Below are 14,700 nucleotides of genomic sequence, written 5' to 3'. Positions count from 1 at the left end.
GAGCTGTTAGAGCATCAAATTCATAACACTGAAGACTGGAGTAATGATGCTAAAAATTCAGATTATGGTGCGTGTATTTATGACAATGTTCATATGTTATTAACAAAACAATATAGGCCTAAGTAAAACACTTAGCCTATCTTGGAGTTTGTGTTATTGCACACATGATCCACAGTGTCCGTTAAAAGTTGAAAATGCACAAGATAAATAACAGCTAAGTGAATACTGTGATTTGGTTTGCCGTTTCGATCTTACCTTGTTACTTCAACTAGCTACTGTAAAAAAAAAAAAAAAAATATATATATATATATATAGCCTATATATATGTGCAGGCTGGTGGTGCAGGCTGGTGGTGCAGGCTGGTGGTGGTGGTGTAATGGTGTGGGGGATGTTTTCTTGGCACACTTTAGGCCCCTTAGTGCCAGTTGGGCATCGTTTAAATGCCACGGCCTACCTGAGCATTGTTTCTGACCAGAGGTGGAGAGTCCAGGGGTCAGAAAGTAAAAGTCCTGCCATATGTTTATTCCACCCATGAACTCACACAGCAAAAACTCCAGTGTTAAATGAACTCTCCTGGGAGTTTATTTGGCTCCAGACTCAAGAGTGTTAAAGTTAATGAGCTAATTAAGTGATTGATTGAGTGATGATTGACCATTATTGAAGACACCTGATGTTAACAAGCAGAATCACTGAAGGAGAAAAATCACAATTTTAGTCACCATTATGGAGATCAGTGTTGGCTTTAGTTGGGCAGTTGACCTTCAAATGATTATCTTTAGATTTTGTTTGGCTGTTGATCTGAGTTATTACAGCCAGATGAACAAAAAGAAAAGTTGATTAGGTGGTGTTGGTTATATTTGAACATAATCATAATTTGATCTGAATCACTGAACTCATTTAGAGCCTAATCTCTAACTTAAATGTAAATTGGTCATTACAAAATCACAGTAATTCTACAGATTAAGATCCAGATTTTTCAATATAATTCAAATTATTTCTTAAAAGTTGTTCTGATAAAGAAAAAGAAAATCTTTCTTTAAGGCACACACAGACATCAAGATTTAGTGTTTGAATCTCAACAATGGTGACAAAAAGAATATTCAATTAGGAAAACAAGACAATTCAGATCATAATTTATTCATACCGCAATGCATGATGGGAGCCATGGATGAGTTTTGATTGGTGGCACCCAGAATGCACTGCAACATGCTTTATTATTGTCACCATTGTTGAGAATCACAGGCTGATTCTTGGTGTCTGTGTGTCCAAAAAATATATTTTTTCAAAGTCTTTTGATCAGAACAACTTTCAAGAAATCTTTCTGATTACATTGAAAATGATTAACATGGCATAATATTAGAATCACAGGCTGCTGTAATCAACAAGGTAAACTTAACTCTCTAAATGAGTTTTGTGATTCAGGTCAAATTATGATTATGACAAAACATAACAAACACCACCTGATCAACGTTTCTCTTTGTTCATCTGAGAGTTGTAACTCAGATACAACAGCTAAAACAAAATCTAAAGTTATTAGTTTAAGGGTCAAGAGCCCAACTAAAGCCAACACTGATCACCATAATGGTAACTTAAAAAGGGGATTTTCTCCTTCAGTAATTCTGCTTGTTAACATCAGGTGTCTTCAATAATCATCACTCAATCAATCACTAAATTATCTCATTAACTTTAACACTCTTGAGTCTGGAGCCAAATAAACTCCCAGAAGAGTTAATTTAACACTGGAGTTTTTGCTGTGTGAGTTCATGGGTGGAATAAATATATGGCAGGACTTTTACTTTCTGACCCCTGGGCTCTCCACCTCTGTTTCTGACCATGTCCATCCCTTTATGACCACCATGTACCCATCCTCTGATGGCTACTTCCAGCAGGATAATGCACCATGTCACAAAGCTCGAATAATTTCAAATTGGTTTCTTGAACATGACAATGAGTTCACTGTACTAAAATGGCCCCCACAGTCACCAGATCTCAACCCAATAGAGCATCTTTGGGATGTGGTGGAACGGGAGCTTCGTGCCCTGGATGTGCATCCCACAAATCTCCATCAACTGCAAGATGCTATCAATATGGGCCAACATTTCTAAAGAATGCTTTCAGCACCTTGTTGAATCAATGCCACGTAGAATTAAGGCAGTTCTGAAGGCGAAAGGGGGTCAAACACAGTATTAGTATGGTGTTCCTAATAATCCTCTAGGTGAGTGTATATATATATATATATATATATATATATATATATATATATATATTAGGGCTGTGCGATATATATCGTGAGATTGTTATGCGCATCTCGTCAGTAAAGCCGGTTCCTTGATTAGTAGTAAATCGCCTTCACCTGCTTTCAGATGAAGCAGCATTTAGGGCTGAGGAGATAATTAAGTGATTAATTTAGTGATGATTGAGCATTATTGAAGACACCTGATGTTAACAAGCAGAATCACTGAAGGAGAAAATCACAAATTGTAAGTTACCATTAAGGTGATGGGTGTTTGCTTTAGTTGGGCTCTTGACCATTATATGTTTACTTTAATATTTACTGTTGTTTGTCTGCTGTTATTGATTTATAACAGTTAAATGAACAAAGTAAAATGTTATCTTATAGTGTTGGGTATGTTTTGACATAATCATGCTGTGATCTGAAAAATGAAACTTGAAATAGTTTGGTTTAACTTGTTAGCAGCAGTTTAGTGATTCTTCAGCCTATGAGTATCAGTACTTTACTTATAATTCAAAATATTTAATAAACATTGTTCTGATCAAAAGACATTCAGATAAATTCATTTAAAACACAGACATCAATAATCAGCCTGTGAATCTCAACAATGGTGACAATAATAAAGCATGTTGCAGTGGCTGCCACCAATCACAACTCATTAATGGCTCCCATCATGCATTGCGGTATGAATAAATTATGATCTGAATTGTCTATGTAATTTACTTTTCCTAATTGAATATTCTGCTCCTCACCATTGTTGAGATGCATAGACTGAATCTTGACATCTGTGTGTGCCTAAAAGAATGATTTTTTTTTTTTAAGCAACTTTTAAGAAATCCTTTATATTATATAAAAAATGCTGGGCATTTATGCAGATTCACTAACCAACAACATAAATCGAAGTCAGAAAGAAGGATTTTAATGAGTTCAGAGATCAAGATCAAATGATGATTGTCATAATATAACCAACACCATCAGATCAGTTTTTTTTTCTTTGTTTATCTGTCAGTTATAACTCAGATACAGCAGCCAAAGAAAATCTAAAGTAAACATATAATGGTCTAGAGCCCAACTAAAGCAAACACCCATCACCTTAATGGTAACTTACAATTTGTGATTTTCTCCTTCAGTCAGTGATTCTGCTTGTTAACATCAGGAGTCTTCAATAATGTTCAATCATCACTAAATTAATCACTTAATTATCTCATTAACTTAAACACTCTTGAGTGTGGACTCATACACTCCCAGGAGTGTTAATTTAACACTGGAGTTTTTGCTGTGTACAACGAGCCGTAGTTAACTGACAAGCTGAGCCATATCGCATTAAGTATCGCTGGCGATACGTCCGCGATATTAATGCGATATGGCTCAGCTTGTCAGTTAACTACGGCTCTTTGTAGTAAATGCCGCTCCATCTGAAAGCAGGTGATGGCGATTTACTACTAATCAAGGAACCGGCTTTACTGACGAGATGCGCATAACAATCTCACGATATATATCGCACAGCCCTAATATATATATATATATATATACTTTTTGCAGCACACACAAAGACAAATGATTGAGCATGTTTGAGGTGAATTTGGAGCAGGTGGGGGGCTGGTGAAGTCACCGTCTATAATTCGCTTTCATTCAGTGTCTAATATTATATATAAATTGTACCGGCACAAAACAGCACAAACGGTTGAGCATATTTTGGGCAAATTTGGAGCATGTGAGGGGGCTGGTGACGTCATCGTCTATAATTCAATTTCTGATATTTTAAAACCCAACGCAGCACTCAGTGTGTAACATTACCAGGTGAGATGGTCACTGGTGTGACAGTTGTAGGGCTGGTGTTAATGCTGCCAGTGTCTGAAAGTTTGGATGAATAGTGATTAATGAACAGAGACACAAATATCATGAGTGTGTAGAAAGAGCTCATGTGAATATAATTACCTGCACAGTACGCTGAATTGCAGGTAGTTGGTCTAACCAGCTCATAGACATAATAATCGTCTGGACAGGCTTTGACTTTAATGGGAAAAGACCCGTACAAGCAGCAGTAACTCGTGTGACCGACCCCGTAACCGCAGACATCTCGAGTGACGACTCCATCTGTTACTGTTGGGTGTCCACCACGAATCCACAGTGGGATAGCAGTGCCACAGCTGGACTGAGCAACACACGTGTCTGGGATATGAGCGCTAGTGTTGTTAATGAAGAGACGATACCAGCCGCTCCAGGAGACAGACGTGTCACAGTTGGAGTTAGCTGTATTATTGATGGATCTCCATGTATCGTTCAGCACAGTGTAGTTGTAGCAGGGGTCTGTGGAGAGATTAACTTATGAAAATATATTAAGAAATTAACAAGTTTCTGAAAAATATGTTATTTTTAAAATTTAACCAGAAGTGCAGCTTTAGACATTTATTTTTTTTCTTCTTCTTCTTTTGCTAATTCAGAGCGATTCATTTCGATCCACAATATTTTTTCAAATGCATTTATAGGATTATTTAAACATCAATGCGTCTTAAATAAAAAAAAATAAAAAAAATCTTTTAAATTGGAATTAAATACGTTAAATTCCAGTATAATCATGTACAAATTATTATTATTACTATTTTTTAAGAATTTATTTCCATTTTCTTGATCTAAAAATTACCATTTCAAAACTACCATTGCCGGGTTTTCAATCCATAAACTAATATTAAAGTAACAATCTGACATTCAGTTTCCTCAATATTTTATATGTAAATAATAATAATAATAATAAAAATAAACTAAATGATTTGACTAAAACAGCAGTATTTTATTTTACAGAAAATAAGTGAGTTTCTCCACCGCGTGTGAAGTGTTTTATTCAAGTCGTGTCCTCAGCAACACTGTATCAGTGGTTTGATCGGGTCTGACTCTAAACTAGCACTATTGAGAGAGAGACAGAGATCTGTCGTTCACTCAGTGACAGTCAGTGTTTGAGCTGAGAGGAGATCAGACACGAGGTGCTCAGAAAAGTGTCCACTAAAGCTCAGGATGGACAGATTCGACACATGCGCACTCCGACTGCACCAGTCCTATAGAGGGCAGTGTAGTCGTGACTCGTGTCAGCTACAGGACCTCTGCTCTGAAGGACAAAGAAGAAGAAAAGGTGTGTGTTCCACTTCCGAAGATACACAACCTCAGAGTGACTGCTCATGTTCCACTGTGTGTGTGTGTGTGTGTGTGTGTGTGTGTGTGTGTGTGTGTGTGTGTGTGTGTGTGTGTGTATTCTCCGCGGTGTGTGTAAAAGCAAAGTCTGCTTAAAAATGTGCTCTGGAAAGTTTCTCTGCTTGTTTCTGTTTGCAAATCTTCTGTGCTTTAAAGGAGACATATCATGCTTTTAAATCTTTCCTTTTTACATATAAATCATACATTTGTAGTCTACACTGTTAGCAATTGATGTAATTTTTACAATAAATTTTACAACAACATATTGTATTCATGTTTTTATTGTAAATGCAAATGCATGATGGGAAATTTATGGACAGTCCTGTAATTTTATTGTAACTACACTGTTAGATCTTACCGGTTTTTTTTACAGTAAAATACTGGCAACACTGTTGCCAGTAATTTACTGTTAATTGTGCAGTTCTTTACTGTAAAAATGCACTAAAACTCGAGTTAACTAATTTCACTTGCAGACACCGACTGCCTTAAATTGACCAACTGTCATTTAAATGTATTAACTAAAAATGATAATACATTAATAACGTGAGCAAAGTATTACTGTGAACTTATTTCATTTGAAACCACAACAAAACTTTTGTAAATAAAGGGATTTCCACTGGACCAGCAACTACACAGTCACCGCCTGTTAAATAAAGCAACATACAGCATATCATCAATGTTAGTAGATCTTCTGCTGGACTGAAGCACAGGCTGTACTCTTCTGCACAATGGTGACCCAAAAAATACATTTTACAGTAAACTACTGGCAACAGTGTTGCCAGTATAAACCTGTTTTATAACTTACAGTTTATTACTGTTAAAATACATTTTGTGGGTGTGTCTTTTTATCTTACACTGTTAACCCTTTCAACCCCACAGGGAAATCCACACTACAAAGAGTAAAAGTAACATTGAGACAGTGTTGCAGTGAGATAATTAAGAGAATATGTAAGTGATTGTTGAGCATTAGTGATGAACACCTGCTGTTAGAACAGAAAATAGAGAAACACAAGACCTACAACTGACTTCCAGCCATTACACATTATTACACTTATTATTAACCAGTATGACTTTATTTCATACATCTACAGAAGTTGTTATTAAGATGTTTAATTGAAAATGTTTGGTTTGAAGTTACCATGATAGAGATCAGTGCTTGCTTTAGTTGGGATGCTGATGCTAAAACATTAGTTTTTCTTTTGCTGCTTGAGCTGTGTTGTTGCAAGTCACACTTGTGCACAGCCACAGTTTATGAATGATTGCGGTTATAATGATTATGATGACAAAATCATCATATCGCCTGTTCATTTACTAAGGAATTCATCCTCAATTAAAAGTGTTACATTGCCACCACTGTGAAACCACAACAATAAATTACAATGATTATTTTTTTTAACACATCATGCATAACCAGAGAAACAGAGCTACACTGTCTTTTAGAAACACAGAGATATCACAATTTAGCACATGAATCTCAACAACGGTGGCAATATATATTTTTTTATTCATGCAGCAGTGCATGCTGGGAGTTTTATATTATCCTGGAACCCAGCATGCATTGCGACATGAAACTTTTGATTGTCACCATTGTTGAGATTCATGTGCTGATTGTTGATGTCTGTGTGTGTCTGAGTCAAGCAGGAGTTTTTTAATGCACTATATGATTACAATATTCTTCAGAAGGCCTTATTACAGAAGTATTGATTTTATGTTGTAGATTTACAGATATATGCTAAATATGAAATACCCATAAATTCAATGAATAAATACAGAAAAGATCAGAGAATCAGACATGTCCAGGATGAGTGTGACATTATCACAAAAGCCAAAAACACCTGATAATTTTCTTCTTGGCTCTTTCTTGCCATAACAAATGTGTTTTATAAACTCACTGTTATAGCAGCCAGAGAGAGATGAATGGTAAGTAGTCAAGGGACAAGTGACCAACTAAAGCAAATACTGATCTCCATCATGGTGACAACAAACATTATTATTAACTATATCTCTGTTAATTCTCAACAAGAACTTTTGTACATGTATGAAATAAATAATCGTAAACTGGTTTCACACTCAGTGTTCCTGGAAGTCAATTGTAGCTTTTGTGTTTCTCTTTTTTCTGTTCTTGTTTCTCTGTCCTTCAGTGATTCTGCTTATCAGGAGTTCATCAGTTTCTCAATTCACTCACTTCTTTTCATTCACTTTGTCAAGGGGACTATATAAGTGAACTAATGTAGGGAATAGTGAATGAGGGTATAGGGTGTGACTGGGAAAACAGCCTCTGAGTGTCGATTTTGAGCAATGTTAATTCACAGTATATTCCTGTAGGCTATTTTTGTTTTCTACGGTATATTACTGTTTTAATGGAAAATGGTATGATATTGTCAGAATTTGGCCTTTTTTTACAGCAAGGGTTAACAGTGTACACTGTAGAAGCATTATTTTACAGCCACCGCATAGCATTGTGGGATCGTTGCTGTTTGAATTTTGAAATTGCGCGGCCAACGGCACCAGAGAATCAAACATTTTTGGAAGAAGAACACATCTCAGGTATGAAACGTTAACACGAAATCTATTTTATAAGTATATGGATATATTAATACCGTTGATATGAGTGAGTGCTGCTGATTGTTTCGTTTGGTATATTTCAGTGACATTCGCCCCGAGTCGACTAAAAACAACGTGAACTGACCGCGGTGAAGTGGTGTCTTCTTACTCAATCCATACGGAAAAGGAACCACATGCAGGTGTAAGGTACGAGATATTCACAATTTTTTGTTTGGTATATTTCTCAGTGACATTGGCTAGAGTAAAGTTAGATCCCTATAACGTTAGCTCAACTCGCCCCGACTCGACTCGCTCACTCCCGGTATAAATTGAACTGACCCCGCTGAAGTGGCGGCGTCTTCAATCCATAAGGGAAAAGGTAGGCTAACCCAGTCAACACTATGATCTCACAGTGATGTCACCATGTGGTCACAACGTCAGCAATCTGAGTTCACAGTGATCTAAAAGTGTAACCTCACAGCGCTCTCACTGTGTGCTCAAACTATGACCACAATATGAGCTTATCCCAGCTAGAAATGTTATTGTTCTATGAATGTTTTGAGAGCATTATGTTATGTTCTTGTAATATTTTCTGTAGCTAATTTTATTTTTGTAACCAGAATGTTCTCCTAAAAGGTAGGATAACACTCTCTATAAACATTTCAAACATGTTTAGTGATGACATTGATAGAACATTATCCCCCCTAACATTCTTAGACAGTTATAGCGGGAAGTTTCGATGTTTAGAAATTATGTTTAAGAGGTTTACATGTTGAATTTAGTGATGATTGAACATTATTGAAGACACCTGATGTTAACAAGCAGAATCACTGAAGGAGAAAATCACAAATTGTAAGTTACCGTTATGACGATCAATGGTTGCTTTAGTTGGACTCTAGACCCATATAATTATTAACTTTAGATTTTGTTTGTCTGTTGTTTCTGAATTATAATCACCAGTTGAACAAAGAAACAAGTGATCTGATGGTGTTGGTTATGTTATGACAATCATCATTTGAACTTGATCACTGAACTCATTCAAATCCTTCTTTCTGACTTCGATTTATATTGTTGGTTAGTGAATCTGCATAAATGCCCAGAATTTTAGATATAATATAAAGGATTTCTTAAAAGTTGTAAAAAAAAAATTCTTTTAGGCAGACACAGATGTCAAGATTCAGTCTATGCATCTCAACAATGGTGAGGAGCAGAATATTCAATTAGGAAAAGTAAATTACATAGACAATTCAGATCATAATTTATTCATACCGCAATGCATGATGGGAGCCATTAATGAGTTGTGATTGGTGGCAGCCACTGCAACATGCTTTATTATTGTCACCATTGTTGAGATTCACAGGCTGATTATTGATGTCTGTGTTTTAAATGAATTTATGATCAGATCTGATCTTTTGATCAGAACAATGTGTATTAAATATTTTGAATTAAAAATAAAGTACTGATAATCATAGGCTGAAGAATCACTAAACTGCAGCTAACAAATTAAACCAAACTATCTCAATAAGTTTCCTTTTTCAGATCACAGCATGATTATGTCAAAACATAACCAGCACTATAAGATAACATTTTACTTTGTTCATTTAACTGTTATAAATCAATAACAGCAGACAAACAACATTAAATATTAAAGTAAACATATAATGGTCTAGAGCCCAACTAAAGCAAACACCCATCACCTTAATGGTAACTTACAATTTGTGTCCATCCATGTCCAATTACATTTCTAGCTGGGGTGACTCACATCATGTCCATAATATGAGCACACAGTGAGTGCACAGTGCGGTTACACTTTTAGCTCACTGTGAACTCACATTGTGGTCATATGGAGAGATCACTGTGAGATCAACGTGTTGACTGGGAAGTTACCACATCACATCAGGTACAAGACACTAGATATTCACAATGGAAAAACAAACATGGTGAGTAGAATCGAGTCGAGCTGAGCTTGTAAATTAACGTAACTGTTAACGTGAATGGAAAACCACCACAATGACGATAGCTCAAATAATGTTAGCACAGACTGTAAAAATAAGCATTAACGTTAGCCCCGTGAGCTTCCTTAGCTTAGATTATTATTGCATTGATTACACGTGCTACCGGGCAGGCTGTTATAACGTTAGCTAAGTATTAGGACTTCTGTTTTGCTGTTTTGTAATCGGGGGTCTTGAAGTCGTGGTGGTTTACACACTTAGCATAAACGTAACGTTAGCTTGTAGATTTTACGGTCGCTGAATACTTACAGAATTAAATGAAGATACCAGCATTGTCATTTAATTAAAGCCCATATTTCAAATAACGTTTGCTTGTGTTTACAAACGTTAAATTGTTATTTGAAATATGGGCTTCAATTAAATGACTGCTGGTATCTTAATTTAATTCTGTAAGTTAGCTATAGCTGTGATAAAAGCTGAATATAGCATCTGTTCAGATGTTAATACTTTACTTTGTGCTTGGCCAACCAGGGTGAAAGAGCAGTCATGTAATCTGTCTTTATATAAAACAAACTGCGCGTGCGCAACTTAAACCTCCAACCAGCATCGTCATTAAATATTTTTTCGGAGCCTGGGTTCTGTTGAAAGGCTTTCACTGCTCTCTTTGTCTTCAGAGAAGGCAGCAAATTATCAGGAGTATTAAAATCAAGTTAACCATTTTGTTTTTCTCAAATTATATGTGGCTGCCTGGCAGAGTGTATGGAATATTAAAATAATAATAGATTTGTAATTGGTATTTGTTGTGTAATTGGTAATACATTTGGTAATGTTTACATTTTGTATTCCCTAGCCCTCTGCCACAGCTGCTGATATCCAGAGAGAGACCCTACCCAGCACACCTTGCTTAATTGTACAAGGTATATTCTTCCCTTATTTTGTTAAAAGGGTAGTTCACTTTTAAATGAAAATTACCCCATGATTTACTTGCCTTCAAACCATTCTTTCTGACAAATACAATCTGAGTTATCAGGGGCGGACTGGCCATCTGGAGCACCGGGACTTTTCCCGGTGGGCCGTTGGCCAAAGTGGGCCGGCCCACCCGGTACACAAATATATATATAGGCAGCCTATATTTATATATATATAATTTCTTTTTTTTAAATGACGGAAAACATTACATTTATTTTCTACGCAAATGGATGAGTGAGTTGATCGCGCGGGCGCGGCCGACAAGTGTTTTGTGAGTGGATTGCACTCCCTCCCTGTTTATTAGTTTGGTCTAATCCATTGCGTATCTTGAAACACGCCCCCTTTCACGTCCTGGAACACACCAAGCCGACGCCGATGAACTAGCGCTGATGAAAGCCAACTGTGTTCTCGCGTCCCGGGAAAAAAAGCTTGAACACACCGAGAAAACTACAGCAGGCTGTCAGCTAGAATGCGCGTTCTGCGTCTACGTGTAAATGAGACAACGGTCTATTTCTGCAGATATATTCATATTCATCATTCAGAAAGAGAAATCGACGCTGCAGATAAGTTACACAAACTGTAAACAAAGCAGTGCGTGCTTACCGTTTTGAATATCAATCCTGCTAAACACTTTCTTTATTCCACTCCGCTCAGTTAACTTAATATTGAAATATTCGCCAAGGAACACTCAGGTAACATGACGTGACAGAACAGCCTTCTATCTGTGTCGTTTTGACTTCTTTGCTCGCTGTTTTGCTATTATTATCGTGCACTGACTTGTTCACTAAACCTGATAATTATTTTATAATAATTTATATAATAATTATAATTGTCCATGTATGACAAGAGGAAGTAAAGAAAAGGTGGAGCTGAAAGGTTACGTGTTAAAAAAGCATTAGAGGTAGATGCTGTGAAATGCTTCAAATGAACATATTATAGGCCTACATTTGGCGTGAAGAGTAGCAGTTCAGCAGGCTCTGACAGCTCTAGCTCCCCCTGACTAGCTGATATTCTGTCTAGGTAGATTTATATTAATAATGTTGTGTGTCTTAATGTTCTTCTGTTTGTTTCCCTTTGTTTTACAAATATGACCTAATATATGTTGTTACTTAAAATTAATGTTTAAATAGCATTTATTTTTGTATTGTGTTATATTTTTATTAGGGCTGGGAAAAGATTAATCGCGATTAATCTCATCCAAAATAAAAGTTTGTGTCTACGTGATATATGTGTGTGTTATGTGTGTGTACTGTCATGTGTAAAATTATTTTGTATATATAAATACACACTTGCATGTATATATTTAAGAAATATTTGTTATTTATATATAAAATATTAAAATTTATATATAATATAAATAATAAATAATATGTATTATATATAAATATATACAGGATATACATGCAAATATTCATTAAATATATACATGCAAGTGTGTGTGTATTTTTATATACAAAATAATTATACACAGTAAGTACACACGCATATAATCACGTAGACACAAACTTTTATTTTGGATGCGATTAATTGCGATTAATCTTTTCCCAGCCATAATTTTTATGCTATAAGTGGTGTTAAAAATTATTCTGCACATTATTGTGCCAATGTGTTATGATGTGGGATGTGGTGGGCTGCTCTGGGCCAGAAAGTCCAGGGCCATTTTTTGGTCCCAGTCCGCCCCTGTGAGTTATACAAAAACAAAACCTGATTTTTACTTTACATTGGCAGCTTTACATTGGCAGTGGATCAGTTTGAAGCTCAAAAAAGTGCATCTATCCATCATAAAAGTGCTCCACACGGCTCTGAGGGGTTAAAATAGGCCTCCTGAAGCGAAGAGTTTGTGTAAGAAAAATATCCATATTTAACACGTTACAAAGTAAAATTCTAGCTTACGGCCAAACAGCCATACGCAGTCTACTTGCATTCAAAGTGCAACTTGCGCAACTCATGACGTCAGAAGTAGCGCAGTGTGTCATGGCGTAGTGTAAATATCAGCAGTACGTTGTATTACTCGCATAAGTTGCGCTTTAGAGTAAAATCTGTATGTTATTGTTCTTTTGGCCGGAAGCTAGTTATTTTACTTCATGTACGAAAAATATTAATATTTAAAACTTTACAAACTCATTGCTTTGCTTCAGAAGGCCTTTATTATTAACCCCTCAGAACTGTGTGAATCACTTTTATGAGGGATAGATGCACTTTTCTGAGCTTCAAACTGATGTTGCAATCCACTGCCATTATAAAGCTCGGAAGCATCAGGGTGTTTATTAATATAACTCCGATTGTAAATATATTGTGAATTTTAACCGTTTCAGCCAGGTCAGGATTTCTTTTTCAAATGGTTAAAATGTGCATTAAAAAGTTGGATGGAGACCCAGCTATTACTGTTAAGTGTCTGTTCTACCTAGAGTTGGTATTCCCATACAGGACATTTATGTGTAAACAGAAGAGTCTGACGGACAGCAGTTTAACATTACGACTTTCATTAATTAATTAAATATAACACTTTGAAGTGTGGTTAAGGTATTTAGCAGATGCTTTTGTCCAAAGCGTCATTCGATATACAGTGCATACATGCATGCAATGACGTTATATATTTACAAAAAAAACAATGTAAAAGCCAATGTAATTCTAAATTTTAAAGGGTTAGTTCACCCAAAAATGAAAATGATGTCATTAATGACTCACCCTCATGTCGTTCCAACCCCGTAAGACCTCCGTTCATCTTCAGAACACAGTTTAAGATATTTTAGATTTAGTCCAAGGTAGGGCTGTGCGATATATATCGTGAGATTGTTATGCGCATCTCGTCAGTAAAGCCGGTTCCTTGATTAGTAGTAAATTGCCATCACCTGCTTTCAGATGAAGCGGCATTTAGGGCTGAGGAGATAATTAAGTGATTCATTTAGTGATGATTGAGCATTATTGAAGACACCTGATGTTAACAAGCATACTCACTGAAGAAGAAAATCACAAATTGTAAGTTACCATTAAGGTGATGGGTGTTTGCTTTAGTTGGGCTCTAGACCATTATATGTTTACATTAATATTTACTGTTGTTTGTCTGCTGTTATTGATTTATAACAGTTAAATGAACAAAGTAAAATGTTATCTTATCGTGTTGGTTATGTTTTGACATAATCATGCTGTGATCTGAAAAAGGAAACTTATTGAGATAGTTTGGTTTAACTTGTTAGCAGCAGTTTAGTGATTCTTCAGCCTATGATTATCAGTACTTTACTTATAATTCAAAATATTTAATAAACATTGTTCTGATCAAAAGACATTCAGATAAAATCATTTAAAACACAGACATCAATAATCAGCCTGTGAATCTCAACAATGGTGACAATAATAAAGCATGTTGCAGTGGCTGCCACCAATCACAACTCATTAATGGCTCCCATCATGCATTGCGGTATGAATAAATTATGATCTGAATTGTCTATGTAATTTACTTTTCCTATTCTGCTCCTCACCATTGTTGAGATGCATAGACTGAATCTTGAAATCTGTGTGTGCCTAATAGAATGATATATTTTTTTTAAGCAACTTTTAAGAAATCCTTTATATTATACACTGTAAAAAATTTCTAACCCTCCCAAATCAAAAATTTCAAGTGACCGATAACATCTAAATTTTTCAATTAGCCCAAGTGAAATTCTGTAAATTTCAATTGGCCCAAGTGAAAATCTGTGAATTTAATTTTATAATTTACAGAATTTCACTTGGGCCAAGTGAAAAAATTAGATGTTATCGGTCACTTGAAAATTTTGATTTGGGAGGGTTAGAAATTTTTTACAGTGTATCAAAAAT

The 14,700-nt window shown here is 35.8% G+C and overlaps 1 protein-coding gene across 1 annotated transcript in view; it reads right to left on the bottom strand.

Moving 5' to 3' along the window:
* LOC307149098 (uncharacterized protein) overlaps positions 1-14,700 on the bottom strand; it is a gene marked incomplete at its 3' end in the record, with an annotated part of 59,540 nt that overhangs the window by 34,047 nt on the left and 10,793 nt on the right. Inside the window, exons 5-6 of the mRNA XM_079855166.1 lie at positions 4,172-4,543; positions 4,031-4,087 (exon numbers count right to left, since the gene is read on the bottom strand). Of these exons, the coding sequence (XP_079711292.1) occupies positions 4,031-4,087; positions 4,172-4,543 (429 nt within the window). The remainder of the gene's footprint in view (positions 1-4,030; positions 4,088-4,171; positions 4,544-14,700) is intronic.

This window comes from Squalius cephalus, assembly GCF_949319135.1.
Source record: "Squalius cephalus genome assembly, chromosome: 2".
Lineage (NCBI taxonomy): Eukaryota > Metazoa > Chordata > Actinopteri > Cypriniformes > Leuciscidae > Squalius > Squalius cephalus.
The sequence above is the reverse complement of the archived record's forward strand: the minus strand, read 5'-3'. Positions and strand labels throughout refer to the sequence as shown.